We start from the raw sequence: 18,252 nt of genomic DNA on the forward strand, positions 1-18,252 counted from the left end.
CAACACAGTGCACGGGCCTTGGTACCTAGGGACAAGTTTTGCCGAAAGCTTATTCACGGCCTTACTCATTGGGTAGCACTTAACATACACGAGATCACCAACATTGAATTTTGACGGTTTCCTACCTTAATCGTACTGCCTTTTGACCTTTTCGTATGTCACGGCTAGATTCCTTTTTGCTTCGTTCCAGATCTTTTGAACATCATTAGGCCTAGATAGGTCTGGGAGAAGATCCTCAATACATAGCAGGTTAGACATAGGGGAGTACGGAGTATAGCCAAACATTAAAGACATAGGCGTCTTACCATGGGACTCATGAGTAGCGGAATTGAAAGCATGTGCCAACCAATGCAGACAGGAGTCCCATTTGGACTGGTTGTCATGATGATACGCTATCAACGCAGATTTTAAGTTCCGATTCAACCTCTCTGCATAAGAAGGATTTGGATAGTATGGAATAGTGGTGACATGTGAAATGCCCAACTCAAACAGATACCTTTTGAAGGAGTTACTGGTGAAAGAACTAGCGTTGTCAGATACTAAGAACTTAGGTGGGCCAAATGATGCAAAGATGGAATTTAGACAGGAGATAGAGGTACGTGAGTTAGTGGACCTGGTGGGAAAGATCCAACAGAACCGGGAGAAGGCATCTATACAGACAAAAATGTGGGTGTTTCCCAAGGAAGATCGGGGGAGGGGTCCTACGAAATCTATGAACAGTCGTTCCATGGGGCGCGAAGCTTGTGATGAAGACAATAATCCCACCCGGTTATTCAAATTAGGTTTGCTGATGGCGCAAGATTTACAAGATTTGACCATGTTCCTGATATCGCTATCCATTTTCTTCCAAACAAAGAATTGTCTGATTTTCAAACGAGTTTTGAAATTTCCTAGATGACCGCCAAGGGGTGAACAGTGGTAATACTTGAAAATGACAGGTACCAGAACTTTAGGAATGACAATTTTGGAATTATGGTCCTTGCGACCCTTACAACAGAGAACACCCTTAGATAAGGAGTAAGGTTTTACTTCGATCCCGCTACTTATTGTATCAATGATCCTTTTCAGATCCGGATCAGTTTTTTGATGATCTCCAATTTCTTGATACAGCAATGGGGAATCGGTGAGGATGGCACTAACTCCAACCGTATTGACAGCAGGCTCATCGACACACGGGTTGGCTTCCACACAAGGATTACCTTCAAACATCCTGCTCAAGCCATCGGCAATGACGTTCTCAGACCCACGAATGTGGCGAACATTGAAATTAAAGGATGAGATCCGTAATGCCCATCTAGTTATCCTACCGGTCCTTTTTGGTCGGTTCAAAACCCAAGAAAGAGCCTGATTATCGGTCTCCAGATCAAAGTTGACGTGTTCAATGAACGATCGAAATTTCTCCAGAGCAAACAGCACAGCTAGACACTCTAGTTCATAAATGGAGTACTTAGACTCCAGATCATTGAGGACCCTGGATACGTAGGCCACGGGCCTACGCCCATCTTCATGTTCTTGTAACAGAACGCCAGCAATAGCACGCCCGGAGGCATCAGTTTGGACAATGAAACGTTTCTCAAAATCAGGAATAGCTAACAAAGGTGCATTAACCAGTGCGACCTTCAATGAATTGAAAGCTTCCTCCTGGGCTTTACCCCAAGTAAATTTTACATTCTTTTTCCTAAGGTCGTTCAACGGGGCAGCCACTTCAGCAAAGTTAGGGATGAATTTTCTAAAGAAATTGACCATACCAATGAATCGAGCAACGCCCTTGACATCTTTGGGAGGTGGAAAATCCCTAATGGCTTGAGTTCTGGAATGATCTATGGAAACGCCTTCAGAAGAAACTACATGTCCCAAGAAAGACATGCTGGGTCTGGCGAAAGCTACCTTTGATAACTTCACTGTAAGGCCGGCTTTCCTTAACCGTAGCAATACTTCCCTAACGTGCACCATATGTTCCTCGAAGGTATTCGAATAAATTAATAAATCGTCCAGGTAATTAAAGACATAGCTGAACTTAATGTCAGAGAGAATGCAATTTAACAACCTCGACAACACAGCTGCTCCACAGCTGAGTCCGAACGGAAGTCTGAGGAACTCATACAAGTTCCAGTCGGTGATGAAGGCAGTGAGGGGAATTGATCTCTTCGATAAAGGCACTTGGTAATAAGCCTGGTTCAAATCCAGGACAGTGAAAAATTTCGCACCTGAGAACCATCCAAAACAGGTATGAAGGTCGGGTAGAGGAATAGATTGGAGTACAATCTTACTATTTAGGGCCCTATAGTCAATCACAGCACGATAACCACCAGAAGGTTTGGGTACCAAGAACACAGGGGACGCATACGGGGAAGTCGAAGGTCTGATCACTCCGTCTCTCTCCATTTGCTCAATGATTTTCTTTAATTCCAACATACGGGGTGGGGAAAGGCGATAAGGAGGGGATCGAACAGGCTGCAGGTCAGACAACTCAATGTCATACTCGAGTACGTCGGTCAAGCCTAACTTGCTAGTGAACACATCGGGAAATTCCCTGCAAAGATCACGAACTTGCCGTACTTCGGCATCTCCTAAATGATTCAGGTCAAGCCGATCGATGTCACTAGACTCATCTGACTCAGGGTAACCGGCACACAAAACTTTAGGCATTTTCAAGGGAACGTTAATCAATTCAAATTTCAGGTCAGGAGAAAATTTAAAAAAGAAATTTCGACACTGAGGGTCCAAAACGACACCAGCCCAAGATAGAAAATTGGTCCCCAGAATAATGTTACATGATAAATTGGATGTCACCAAGCACTTGATCTTCCAAGTGAAATTCCCAATCCTCAACTTGACCTTCACAGTCCCCAAAATATTTAAAAACTGACAATTAGCCGAAACGCATCTTAGATTAGTGGGTTTTATTCCCGGAAGTTTACACGAGGATTTCTTTTGACAATACCAGGCATAATTCATCAAGCATACTACGCTCCCAGTATCAAGAAGGGCATCTACGGGTTCATTGTTGACTTCGACAAATGTGCACGTGCCAGAGGAGGGGGCATGAGCAGAAATACTATTGCATCTTGGGGGACACACCGGTCTTTTACGAGATTCAGGGTTTACCAACTTAGTATGGGCAGACCTTGCCCTTTCCCTTTCTAGTCATTGGGTACCATTTCTGTCTACCAAGGGGCAATTTCTTTTAACATGCTGTCTAGAGCCACAGGAATAGCAAGCGCCTGGACCACGTCTAACGTCAGGGCAGGAATTTCTTAGATGACTTCGGGACCCACAGTTGTAACATTTACGGGCATTCACTACTTTAGGTGTTGACGGAAGGACAGGACAATTGGTAGTAGTAGGGGGAGGGAAATTCAATGGTCTGGAGGCATCCCCATGTTTGACATCCTCAGCAAAGGAACAGGCCTCTTCCAATTCTTGAAAGGTAGTAGGGCAACGGGTTAAGGAAAGATAGGAGCGGTACGCAGGAGATATTCCTTTTAAAATTCTAGAGACCATTTCACATTCTGGCACAGAAATTCTAAAAACCTTGCAAAAGAATCGCAGATCCAGCACATAAGTTAGCAAGTTCTCATGCAGGAACTGGGTCCGGAAACAGTGTTGGGGCACAAGACTTTGGAGAGCAAGAGAGGGAATAAATTTGGAAAGGACAAGTTCATGAAAGGTGCTAATCGATAAATTTTTAGAGATAGCTTCAGAAATTTCTCTCTTTAGAATCCCTTCACAATGAGGGAAGAGGGCGCGGAAAATCCCCAAATCATCGACTGAGTACACATTACCAGTCTCGGTTAACTCCACCAGAAACCGTAGGAATCGAATACACTCATCGATAGAATTTACAGAAAAGGACTTCACTCCCCGAAAAACTCACTTTAAACAGTTAGGTGATGACGCCGAATTTAGTTTAGAGACTAAGGTTTCCAGTAAAGGAGCAGTCACGCAACACTGACCTTGGGCATGGGTCGGGGACACAATTTGGTGGGAAGGGACACTCGGGGTAGGTACAGTAGGGTTAAGTCCAGTAGAAATAGAACAATTCTCCATATCTCTGTTAATCAACAGCAAATCTAAATCAGAGGTGATGCCAGAAACCACCGTTAACAATCTAGCACATTCTGACACAAAAACAGAATCAGGCTTAATAGATAATATATCCTGAATTCGGCCCGAGTAGTGGTCAGCTCTGGCCCTCAGCCGGTTTACTTGGGCCTTGGACGGAGGCAATTCAATAAATTCTTCACGAATAATATTAATTTCGTTAAGATTGTCACAGATTAGGTTAAGGTACTCACCCACTCGACTCCTGTCAATAGAAAATACATTAATGGGGACCTGGGAGTTGGCTGATAGCAAGGCAGCACACTCAGCGACAGTACGGGCAGGTTCAAGGCCACGAATTGATAATTCGTACTCCAATTCGGCACGACGCAGGAAGGAGGGGTTCGTAACGGCACGCGCCATGGTAGCAAACATGGAACAAAATAATCAAAAAAAATTACACAAGATCCTTGCACTCCCTTTTACAATAGTTATTGACAATAACACTTTTAGCTTCTTAATTTTTGATTTCCATCCACCAACATTCGCCACAGCACTGCACCGCGCAAGGGTAGGAGGGGAGGAAAGTTAGGCTGCACAAGGCAGAAACAACAGAGATTAGGCAGCAGAGCAACAACAGTGGAACAACAAACAACCACCGCTCTGCTACCACTCTAACCGGTCACCACCCTCTAGGACCCCGGTAACATCCTAGCGGTGATGAGGTTAATAACCTTACCCACCAGTTGAGGGAAAAGAAGGAGATAGGAAAAGAGAGAGAGAGAGAGGGAGAAAGAGAGAGAGAGAGAGAGAGACTGGTGTGAAGGTTGCTATTGTGTCCGCCCCAAGAGGGTAGATTAAGCGAACACAAGAGAGAACAAGGGCGAAAAAGAAGCAACAAGTCACAGTACATCAAAAAATTCAAGGATAAAAACGCCACCAGCCAACAACATGATACTAAAATTACCCAAAAGGAAGAAAAGAGAGACACTTACCCAAAACGTGGAGGAAAAGCGACTTAAGGTCCGTGGACAACCAAACAAAGAAATAGTTGCAGCGCTGCACCAAATGTGGTAAATGAAAACCAACTTTTAAGTGATATGAAAGAAAACTTTAATAGACTTTTAAATGAGAGGTAACATTTCAAGATAATATCAGGAGTGGACCTAGGTTCATTATTAATTCAGATAATACCTTGAACCATATTGTTTAAAAGAAAGTAAATACTCGATTAACAATAATTGGATTAACCTGCAAGAAATTAATATGATTAATAAATAAATACCCAATGAGGCAGCTTTAAATAAGAAAATGCAGACTTCTTTTAACAAAATAAAGGAACTAAATCGTAAAAATCAACAAGAAAAAAAACAACAGTGACCTCCATACCGTCAAACAAGATAATTAAATATTGATTTAAATGTGATCGATCACGCGTTTAAGAAAAAAAAAAACAAATACCATGTTTAGTAAACAAACCGTAGTTCCATGACCTTTAGGCCGGTTGCCTTTTAACTTTACCACAATTCGTTCCAATTTCTACCAAGGGCAATTTCCAAGGGCACACGAAAATAAAGGAAGAAGTTACACATTTCGCCCAGCCAAAGAACGAGACGAAACGACCAAAGGTAGGCCGAAATAAATCACTTTATATGAAAGAAATGCCAACGATACCAGAGAACAAAAATATATTCAACCCAGAAGCACACACCAACAACAACAATCGCGGTAAAACAAAAGCCACAACAATTACCCAAACACACGTTGCCATAGTAACGGACAAGCAAAGCACGGTCTACAAATGAGAAGTAAAACCAACGGTGTTAAATCAAAAAAAACGGAGATCCCATAAACAATGCAAAAAGAACAAAAAGGAGAAATAAATCCCAGAAGGCAAGGAACCCGAAGGAAAGCTAACCTCGCTACCTTGGAAACTGCGCCTTGGTTCACACCTTATTGTACAATCAAGTGCAAAAAAAAACTTTTACAGAATTTTACGATAAACATACTAATTTTTTTTTCCACCGTGCGAACTCCATTCTAAAATGATTAATTGCCGAAACCGTTTCCTAAGGTTCACAGACGCACACGATATCCAGCACAATTTTCGAAGAGGAAGTCTTAATCCAAATATTATTATTATTATCATTACAGTTATCTTGAAGTACGCCGAAACACATAAATCTTCTTGCTTCCCCAGAATTACTTTAATCCAAAACAGTTACATACCTTTGAGTCCAGAAAAATTGAGAAGTTCAAACCTTGGCCATTGTTATTGAAGACCGGCAACCACGAGGCCGTGAACTAAAGTTGTTCACTAAGGATCCTGGAGGATTATCGTAGCAAAAACATAATCCAATGAAACAGTAGGAGGCCAGCAACTAATAGAATAAGGGATAATCCCTCTTAAGTTGGTTTCATGGGGGTTTCAGCACCACCACCCGCCGCATAGCGGAACACTCACATACACGTCTATCCATGGCGGCTACAGCACGCCGACTCCCTCGGAAGTAGTTGCTAGGGGTCAACACTAGACTCGCCTCACCACTCGCTCACGCGCAGTAGGCGCAGACCAAAACTCCGTTCAACAGCGCGCGGCATATCATAACAAAGGAGATATTGGCGAAAGCCGATTGACATAGAATTTCCAAATGGCAACACACATGCCAGTTCGAAAAGGTTATGGGGGGGGTCACAAACTACTTAATACTGTCTCAGCCTATACTAGGAACTGTTCCGGCATTCGCCTTAATGCAGGAGAATGGAGAACCACGGAAAACCATTCTCAGGACAGCCAACGGTAGCGTAGTGCCACGATAGAGCCACGGCCAACCTTCCTCTGCTCGGTTGGCCGGTCGGAGTGCAGAGCTGTCTGACTACGGACCAGTCGTGTTCACTTGTGGACCGAAACCCACTTTGCATCCACCGACGAAGCACCAACACTAGAAAATTTAGTTTTTATTATAGGCTATATAGGATGGTCGGAAACAACGTGAATGGGGTACATGAACGTTAGAGAGTTGGTCATATTGATAAACAATTTGAAAAGAATAATTCGATATCTCTTTTATCAGCTGCTGAAGTTAGCCAATCAAATCGCTTTGAAGGCGAATTCAAAAGGGCTTCTGCGAGGTGGTTGCTAAGTCTTCGCCTTAAGAGCGCCAGTTGAAGAAATAAGCTTCTCCAAGGGAGTATTTTGAGTGAGTAATTCCACTGACTGACTTTTGACAAAGCACTCAGTTAATCATAGTGCTCCAACAACAGTAAAGTGCTTCGTGTGAATTTCAGCTTATTATTTATAATAATTCAGGAAAGCTTCATGTCTTGCTTTTGAACTGTAAATTCCTTTTTAAAATCATTTATAACTTGAAGTAATTTCACGTACAGTGACTCACATAATTATTCGGACACCTTAATTGTAGCCTTTGCTACACACTTTGGCCCTATGGTTCAGAGAAAATATTATACACGCAAACTAGTTTCTGACAGAACCCAATTTGACAGATTCAACACGGCGTTGAAATGTGTACTTTTAGTTAACAGGAGAGAACCAGTGACCCTGGAACCTCAGAACTCAGTTAACGTGCTTCAACAAAATTATTCGGACACAAGTCTGTTGGCATGCAGAGGTCGTATGTAGAAGAGCCATGGACACCATGAACGTAAACATTCAATGAGTTAGAGTACTGTGCACAATTTGAGAGAAAATGGCCCACAGAGGAAGAGAGAGCACAATCGAACAGCGGCAGCTAGTAATTTTACCACCATGCCAAAGGTAAAATTTGTCGTCAAATCGCTGAAATATTACAAATGAAGAAAATACAGTCTCTGATATTATCACAAGATTCCGGAAGGAAGATAGGATTGAACATCTACGGCAATACGAGACGCCCAAGAACTTATTCTGTGAGAGAAGAGAGTTAAATCACCAGAAAGACAAAAAAATAACTCAACTTAAGTACTCCAAAACTCGTTATGGCGACTGCCGCAGACACCGGAAAGAAAGTGCATCCCAAAACGATACGGAGAGTGCTCAGAAGAGGTAACCTTCATGGCCGTATTGCAAGAAGGAAGCCCTTCATAAATCAAATAAATCGAAGAAAGAAAATGCTGTTTGCTAAAGAGCATGTTAGAGAGGACAATGAGTGGTGGAATGACGTTATATTTGCTGACGAGAGTAAATTTAACATATTTCAGTCTGCTGAGAGGATAATAGTTTGGCGGCGTCCTAATACTGAGCTTCAAGAGAAAAATCTGAAAGCAACTGTGAAGGATGGCGGTGGACATGTAACAGTGTGGGGGTGCATATCGACGAACGGAGTTGGTGAATTGGTTTTTATTGAGGGTAAAATTGACCACTTTAAATACCTTAGAATACTGAGGCACAATATGAAAAAGAGTGCCGAAAATATGTGGATTGGTGAACATTTTAAATTTTATCAAGATAACGACCCAAAGCATATGGCCTGGAATGTAAGGATGTGGTTATTGTTTAATTGCCCAATGGTGCTTCATCCTCCCCCTTAATCACCAGACTTGAATGTGACTGAGAACCTTTGGGACAAACTCGATAAGGAAATAAGAAAAACAACAATCACATCTAGAGAACAGCTGAAAAACCCACTTCAAGAAGAGTGGCAGAATATATCTCCCGATTACATCAGGAAATTAGTGGAGAGCATGCCAAGTCGACTCAGCGAAGTAGTTAAAATGAAAGGAAAGACAACCAGACGCTGAACCTTTAGGATCATAAGTAAAAAGGAAAGTGTCCGAATAATTTTGTGCAATATTGGTTTTGGTCTTATTTTGTTTTTTAATTATTACATTTTCATTGACAGTGTTCGTTAGAAGAATGATGGACGTTTAGATTTTATATTCATAACAGAAACTTGTATTTAATTTATATCAGTGATTTATTATTACTGAAATGACTAATATAATAGATCATGTCTCTCCGAATAATTATGCGAGTCACTGTAGATGAACTCTAGGGTTTGCAAGTGCACTATTTTATTTTTCAACTTAGATGAACTGTAGAAGTATACAGCAAGTGAACAAATATTTTTATTTGAACTATCAACTTATTCATGAAAGTGTGCGTTAATATAATGTTCAAAAATATTAGAAAAACTGTGGGTCTGCATCATAAGTGATGGACTTAACGAAATTCAAGGTGCAAAGTGTTATTTTGGTATTAAAATCCATATTAGATGAACTGTAGGGTGCTTACGATCTCTAAAAGAGTAAATGTAAACTCGTGTCCTCATCCTGAGGTGATATTTATTTTGGAAATTTTTAAACAATTAGATGTCTCAGAATACAACAGCATCGATATTTTATTTCTGCATTTTTGAAATTATTGGCTGGAAATTTGTTTTTGAAGTTTCAATTGCAGGGGGATTTTCATGAATATTTTTAATAAATATTGTCAAAAAGATTTTACCATCTATTATTCGCCCTGCGACACTATCCATCTCTGTACCTGCTCCAATAAGGAACCGAACACTACCTGGGATCCTTCCCATGCTCTGGCACCATAATCATTTCCGGGTAGAGTATGTAGGTATTAAGGTAATCTCTCTTTATATAACATTATACACGGCGGTCCGAAACAACTTAATTCGGGTATATAAGCATTAGAGGACTGGACACACTGATAAAAAATTTGAAAAATGTCGAATTATCGCGCCGTTGTTTTTTAACAGCTCCTGAAGTTAGCCAATAAGATCGCATCGTTGGCGAATTTAAGTGCATTTTACGAGACGTTGTTGCTAAATCTCCTTAAGATCGGTTAGTAAATTCACTCAAAATGTGAGAAGATCACCTGGAATCTGCTTATAAGTGTTGGTGTTGTGCTGTCCTGCGGCTTGGTGCCTGAAACATTCTGCAGCGTGCAGCCAAGGCTCGAACTCAGCACCAGCAGCGTGACAAGTCCTTTCAGTGAAGATACCACGTTAATATCCCTCGTCGACGTCCCTCGATGGGTACCATGATCGAAGAAACCACGTTAATCCCACGTTGGAAGTGACGTTCGATGCAGCAGAATCTCACAACACTTTGCCAAGATTTCCGATGTTCTTTTAGAGATAATGTCGGAACACGGAAAGTTCAATTGGCATTATAGAGCTTTCAATCGGTCAGCGTATTGGCCTTCGGTTCAGAGGGCCCCGGGTTCGATTCCCGTCCGAGTCGGGGATTTTAACCTTAATTGGTTAATTCCAATGGCACGGGGTCTGGGTGTATGTGTTGTCTTCATCATCATTTCATCCTCATCACGACGCGCAGGTCGCCTACGGGAGTCATATAGAAATACCTGCACTTGGCGAGCCGAACCCATCCTGGGATATCCCGGCACTAATAGCCATACGACATTTCATTTTCATAGAGCTTTCAATTATCACTGAGATTGATATTATACACCGACACAAGTCTCAATGCACAGTTCGTATTCTCACGTTAGTTTTACGGTCTTGAATATGTGACTTAGAATATCACAGTCTATGCTGCAGTATGGTTTGTAAGTCAGGTTAATGAAGTAAGGACTTACAATTGTTTTCAACACGGAAAACACAGTTTTTACACACACACACAGTTCATGGAATTAGGATTTAACACTGTCACAGTTCATAATAGTCACTGATTATTTCTGAGGTTCGACCGTAGAATAATTATCACATTCCATAAAACACTGGAAAAAATGTCTTTAACAACAGTCCCTTCAGCAGTCTCTGGAATAATACTGTTCATAGATTAAGAAGATTTTATGACTGAATTTGCATAACACGAGTCCGTACGACTTAATATTGTCATTATTATTATTATTATTATTATTATTATTATTATTATTATTATTATTATTATTATTATTATTATTATCGTATGGCATTTACAAGCATAATCTGTAAAAATATACAATTAACGTACACATTAAATATAGTGGTAAATATTGTCATAAAAAGTTCTTAACGTTCAGTTGGTTTCTCGTAGTGATCGAAAGATCGAGAAAATGCACGAAAAAATAGTCCCTTCTAGCCTTGTTATTGGTTGAATGTCTAATGGAATAATGTTTCACATAGTTCAAAATTGTACTGGTATAGGAGAAGTGCGTTTCAGAATCATTAAAATCGTCACTAATTAGAAGTTTAGTTCATCACACGCAATGTCTTAGAATACTGTCAGAGTCAATGATAAAGTTCAGAGTTACGTGAAAATGACAAAGTCCACAATATCGTTTACTGATAAATGAAATACTTGACATTTCAATTAATAATTTCTATTATAACTTCACTCGGTTAACACACTCCTAAATATTATATAACGACGATTTAGTCGGAGAAAATTTTTAGAACATTTCCTTCGTCGCGACGCGGCCGAAACATTACTTGCGACGTCTTCGCACAACTTCAAAGTGTTCGAGTGTGACTTCTATGTCCTCGCGGATCGCGACGGAGCATACTGCCCTTCTGTCCTAATCGCAGAACACACTGGCCATAACCTCGGTTCGTTGACCTGTTTATACCTGGCTGCGAGCAGCGCTCGGAATCAGGTGATGAAGGGGTGATAATACTTCCCAAAATTTAACTTGTTATATCATGCAAACCACTGGAAGGATTGATCTCAAATTTCCAGGGATGTATTTTCAGAATATGGGCTACAATTCAGTGTTGGTCTCATGTTAATTTATCTAGGCGTTAAAAAGTTCAAAAAATGGTTTCGAGAGAATTCTGAGGGGAGGGAAGCTACAGGCAGTGTTGACGTCACTTGACCTTGCTTCACTCATGCAGTCTCCCTACGCAGTGCAGTGAGAACGAGCACCTTCTCTCACACAGCTGCTTGTGCATCGGAACTTAGCCGTTCGCTCATGAATAAACATTTATAACTCGTATGTGCCAGGGCTTATGCCTTCCTGGTACAATACATACATACATACATACATACATACATACATACATACATACATACATACATACATGCATGCATACATACATACATACATACATACATACATACATACATACATACATACATACATACATACATACGTACATACATACATCTTCATTTTAGACTGTTATGCCTTTCGTCCTTCAGTCTGCAAGCCTCAGTGAATTTACTAAACTTCGCCACAATTCTCTACTTGCAAATAGTGCTGTAGCTTCGTTTAGTTCCATAACACTTATCTTCAAATCGTTTAAAAATGAGTCTAACCATCGTCGTCTTGGTCTCTCTCTACCCTTCTTATCCTCCAAAACAGGTCCATTACATTCCTAGGTAACCTATTTTCCTCCATTCGCACCACACGATCCCAACACCGAAGAAGGTTTATGCGAATAGCTTCATTCATCGAGTTCATTCCTAACTTAGACTTTATTTCCTGATTCCGAGTACCCTTCTATCATTGTTTCCACCTGTTTGTACCAGCAATTATTCTCGCTACTTACATGTTTGTTACTTCTAACTTACGAATAAGATATCCTGAGTCCACCCAGAGTTCATTCCCATAAAGCAAAGTTGGCCTGTAAGCAGACCGATGTAAAGATAGTTTCGTCCGGGAGCTGACTTCCTTCATACAGAATACTGTTGATCGCAATTGCGAGCTCACTGCATTAGTTTTACTGCACCTTGATTCAATCGTGCTTTCTATACTATCATCCTGAGAGAAAACATATCCTAAATACTTTTAATTATCTACATTTTCCAGCTTTGTATTCCTAATCTGTCAATCAATTCTCTTGGATTTATTTCGTACTGGCATCAATTTAGTCTTAGAAAGGGTAATTTTCATACCATACTCATTGCATCTATTTTCAAATTCCAAGATATTAGACTGCAGGATTTCGGCACACTCTGCCATTAAGACCAGGTCGTCAACCTAGGCCAGACTACTTACTACATTTTTAAATAATCTAATCTCTCTCTGAAACTTGAATACCTGTCAGCAGATGATTAAACTAACCTATGAACAATAAAGGAGAAATACTACAGCCTTGTCTAAGCCCTGCAAGTACCTTGAAACAAGAATTCATTCTACTGTCAATTCTCACTGCAGCCCAATTGTCAACATAAATGTCTTTGGTGGATTTTAATAATATATCATTAATCCCATAGACCCCCACCCCAAGTACAGCGAACATCTTTTCCCTCGGCACTCTGTCATATGCTTTCTCTAGATCTACGAAGCATATCCAGAGAGAGATTTATTAAAGAGATAAATATATCACCCTTCCTCCAATGAAGATAACCATTCAGATCCGGAATACAATCAGCTTACAATTTCAATAGAATTTACAAAAAGACAAAACGTAGAAAAGTATAATTGTTAATGCTGTTATTGTCTTCTACTTTTAAGGAAGAGAGTTCATTATGTTTCCAAGTATGTATGGAAATGAATGATCTGGATACAGTCCCTCAGAATTTGTATTACTTTTCTATTTCGTAGAATGAAGCTTTGAAATTTTGTAGTTAAATTTGATGTCTGACTATGGAGGGTACATGGGCCTATGGCAATCCACCGGTCGATGGGTATTTTGCATTTTCTGGTCGATGAGTCCAGCGTGATACATACATAAATAGCTTGAGTTTCATGGTCAGCATCCCGAACCTGATTGGAGTCTCTTTCAAAGCGAATGGTGGGATCTAAAAGCATTGATTTACTGCCCTTTTGGCTGACGGCTATGATGTCAGCACTTCGGTCAGAGCTAACACTAGAGATACAGTTAACTTTCTCTTGGAAACCCCTCTCTTGTACACTGTCTCAAGGTTTGTTCAATCGACGTTCTTACTTAGTGGATGCGAACGTTGATCAGTAGCGCTGGCAGAATCCCAGCACACGACCAGATAATTTTATGAATGTAACTGTAAGTCTCCGATCTGATTGAGGTTTGGCACAACGACTACTAGGAATTTTTTTTCAGCCATGTCAAAATTAGATGTCCAGTCGTATATTTAGCACCTATTTCGGGATGTCTAAGTTTGTTCATTTTAGCACCGCAGACAGAGTGAGCGGCGGGAAGAAAGTATACGTAGGGAAGTAATATGTGTGCGAGAGAGAAAGAGTAAGAGTGTGACACATGAACTGGTCGGCTGCCCCGCCTCTACCTGCTTCCCGCCGCTCTCTCCTATCTACGCGGTGCTTAAATGACCAAACGTCGACACCCCGAAGCAGGTGCTAAATGTACGACTGGGCATCTAATTTTTATACTGCTGAATAAAGCATTCCTACTGAAGTCTTTGTACCAAATGTCAATGAGATCGGAGACTTACAGATGGAACGATTTCTTTTTCTGGAGAGACGACGACAGAGAGGCTGATAACATGCAAGTTGTTATTAGAATGCCAATTGAGGCGTTCGCGGCCGCTGATAAAGGAGATAAACAGCAAAGCAGTGTGTTGTTAGGCCGTCTGAATATATCGCTCATCAGTTGAATTGACACGCCTTTCCGTTACGCAACTTATCAATGAAAGATCATCAATCATGCTGAATAAGGGATTAAATAGCATTCTATTTTGCTGGGGAATAGAATTAAAATCATGGATGTGTTTCCGGGCTGGGTGTCTATCTGGAATTAGCGCCATGGGTTCTTAACTTGAGAAGCGTGGTTTGTCGAACACGGGGCTCTTAGAAGAAACCCGGCATTGCTTCCACTGACTTATGTCAGGCTCCTCACTTTCATCTATCCTTTCCGATCTCCCTTGGACAACTCTTGTTCTTTTCAGACCCCGATGGTATTAGAGCAATCGAGGCCTAGCGAGTCTTTCATTTTCACGCACTTCAATGCACTTGTCTACCCTACCGTACTTCATAGCCCTTGTGTACTCTACCGTATTATGTTAACTCTGGTTCAGGATGATTGACGCGTGACCTTCGACCTACCTGGTGACAATGACATGGTATCAGAAGTAGTTTGGAAAATTACTCTGTAGGGTGAAAATCGGCAGAAATATGAAAGTACTTTCTCATTCTACAGGTAGCTTGGCGTATGGGATACCCTGGAAGCTGTACAGTAGAATAGAGCTGGGATGGGAGAATTGACTATATTTCAGTTCACAGTGCTTTGTACCACTGGTAATGCCAAAGAGATGGATTATTACGGACTAGATACTTTTAAGTACCTTTGGAATTATTTATTTCACTTTAGCTGAAATCTACTTGTATTGAAACATGTACCTCAGAGAAATTCCACGAGCACTCTCGTCTGGCAGGAATGTCACTAACGAAAGGATCTGAGTTTCCCCAATCAATGGAAATGCGTGAAGAATTAAAATTCAACATGTAGATCGTATTACCTTACCTTAAAACGGAGCTGTTCTACAGGCGGCTTGGCGTACGGGATACCCTGGAAACTGTAGAATGGAGCTGTGACGGTAGAATTGACCATCTTCCCCTTCACAGTGCCTTGTGCCAGATTTACAAGGGGGAAGTTTTCTTGAGAATGAACTTCCATCAGGAACATTGTCATTAATATCAATAGATGCAACGGAATAGGTGAAGTGGCGTCCATTATTCTGTCAAACATTGAGGCATTAGCTATGAGTTCTTTAGTAAGCTATCAGTAATATCAATAAATCAACGTAAATACATAGTATATACACTACCATTTCCTTTAAGGCTAAAAGAAGGGTTTATTTACTAGCGAATGGGTGTAATGGGTTGTAAAACAAGAATAATAACAACACAGATAATTACAACAGTTCCCTGTGATTCTCAAAATTTTCATTCCATTCGTTTACAATGAACAAGCTCTGATCTTCCCGCGAAATGAGTGGCATTCGCACATGCCATCAGCCAGATGGTTTCGGTTGATCACGTAGATGGAGCGCCCTACTGCTCGGAACAATGAGGGAATATCGGAAAATCTGATGTCTCGGAGACGTAATTTCAACCAGGGTACAACTCAAAGACACAAGAACTCATATTATGGTAAAATGGAGGATGGTCGGAGACTTACCAACGCCACTTGCACAACACGATAGTTAATGCGTCCTCCACACGGCAACGTGCGTTGCCAGGCAATATGCAAGGTGGATTATCTCGCAGCAAATATAGACGTTTCCACCGCATAGTCAGGCGCATGTAGTGATCAAGGAAATACCAACAGAAAGTTTCACTGTGAGATAATCAAGATACCTTCAGCGTCCAATGCCGCCATCAACATTACACTTCCTGTCTGGTTCCCATCAAGTTGTACTTGGACGCGGCGATCCTGGGTGGCGCCATTCATTCGATTGCCGCGTTTCACCAAGCCAATGCTTCGACAATGTCCACAATACACCGTAGAATTCATTGTGGTATCTCTCGAAGTAGGCACCAGTTATATCATACGGTCCCATTCCTGCAGGTCTGTGAATTGGTGGGGAAACCCACGGGATGCAGTTTTCCTCAGCCTGAGAATGTTATTCAGCACGAGCCAAAGCGATTGATGACTAAACCTAACTTTGAGGATAATCTCGTACAGTCCATCGGTGGTCTACTGAAATGTAACTTCAAATTGACTCTATCTTGTTATCAGAAATGGACGACTGACCTGAGTGCGATAAATCCACGAACGAGTCCGACTCCCACGGATGTAATAATGCATCGTTGCCATAGGCTTCATGTAAGTCTTGATGATATTCCTGTTTATTTTTTGCTACGGTAAACCTGTATTTTGATCCTGGTCGCTTTTCTACCATTGTTAACATGTGTTATGGCGTCTTCAGAAACATAATACCGTCGTAATCAGAAAAGACCAAGCATATCTGTTATTCTTTTACCATTAACGGTTCACGAGTTTTTGAGGTGGTCAACTGAGGTGAATAACACTGTATATATGAGAACTGAAGAAGTAAAGCTCAATACTCATAATTAATACCCTACTTACATGCCAACTGAGGTTTGGAGAACGATGCGTTATAAGAACTCAAGGATCCCCTCAGAAGACATCTCTACTTATCCTCCAAAGCAGAGACCGCAATCATCCCGATTGGATCAGATACATATGCGCTCCTCGAGAATGTTTCAACGGGACGTTGCAGAGAAATGGAAGGCAAAGGTTTCCCCAATTATCCTAGTAACATCGGCAATGACAAAGGAGCTTTTGGGATTAATCATATCAATTGCAATAAAATGGTAAGATGAGGAATTCGTACGTCAGAAATTTAAGGACCAGAGTCACTCTGTCGTAAAACAATCTTTGCTTACTGAAGGGCACATGTATGTAAAGACCATAGTACAGTAGTGGAAAAAACCATATTTTCAATCATAATTTTGACACTTATTCTAGGTGGATAAAAATTATCATGTGCAATGAATGAACATTTTAGACTGTTATTAGGTATTTTAGTTACCGGTTATACTTCATGGTTAACTTTTATGATAGTTTATTGTTGGGATGTTTTTTAGAGCTGAACATTCACTTCAAGTTGTTGGAAGGGTAATGTGAAACTATTCATGCGACATAAATTATATTTCTACAGCCACCGTACTACCCACATCATGTAGCTACAAAGTAGACTACAATCATATTTGTTAAAATAGGTTTTCTGTAAGAAAACTTCAAATATTCATAAATATTATCGGACATTTCATTGGTCTTATTTTCATAAATAAAGAACTGCATTCATCAGTGTAGTCCTTCTTAAAGCGCACCATATCAAAACAAACCCCATGGAACAACAGCCCTGCAAGGGCCTTGGCCTACCAAGCGACCGCTGCTAATCGCGAAAGCCTGCAGATTACGAGATGTCATGTGGTGAGCACGACGAATCCTCTCCGCCGTTATTCTTGGCTCTCGAGAACGGGGCTGGTATCCCACCGTCAGATAGCTACTCAGTTGGAATCACGTAGGCTGAGTGGACCTCGAGCCAGCCCTCACTTCTAGGTAAGAATCCCTGGCCTGGCCGAGAATCGAACCCGGGGCCTCTGGGTAAGAATCAGGCACACTACCCCTACACCACGCGGCTGGCACACTATATCAGTGTGTCAAATTTTATTTGTCTATCATTAATGGTTAGAGAGATATACTAAGTAAAATTCTATCTGCACTGGAGAGAATACAAACTTTCGAATTCGAAATCTTCCATGTTAGTTTTTAATTAACCTAGTTTTAGTTTAGAAATCTCATGCCTAAAGTGAGGTCTAGCTCCTTGCTGTTTTCGAACGATACAGCAGTGTTAAAATTTTAAAATTCTATATTCACATACACTGCGTGTTAGTATAATATATTTTAG

General features: G+C 40.9%; 1 protein-coding gene across 1 annotated transcript in view; it reads right to left on the reverse strand.

Moving 5' to 3' along the window:
- The window catches only part of LOC136877328 (juvenile hormone esterase), a 52,423-nt gene extending 36,879 nt beyond the window's left edge, over positions 1–15,544 (reverse strand). The window contains exon 1 of the mRNA XM_067151272.2: positions 15,336–15,544. Coding sequence (XP_067007373.2) covers positions 15,336–15,503 — 168 coding nt within the window. The 5' untranslated portion in view covers positions 15,504–15,544. The remainder of the gene's footprint in view (positions 1–15,335) is intronic.
- Positions 15,545–18,252: the final 2,708 nt, after the last annotated feature.

This window comes from Anabrus simplex, chromosome 7, assembly GCF_040414725.1.
Source record: "Anabrus simplex isolate iqAnaSimp1 chromosome 7, ASM4041472v1, whole genome shotgun sequence".
NCBI classification, from domain to species: Eukaryota; Metazoa; Arthropoda; class Insecta; order Orthoptera; family Tettigoniidae; genus Anabrus; species Anabrus simplex.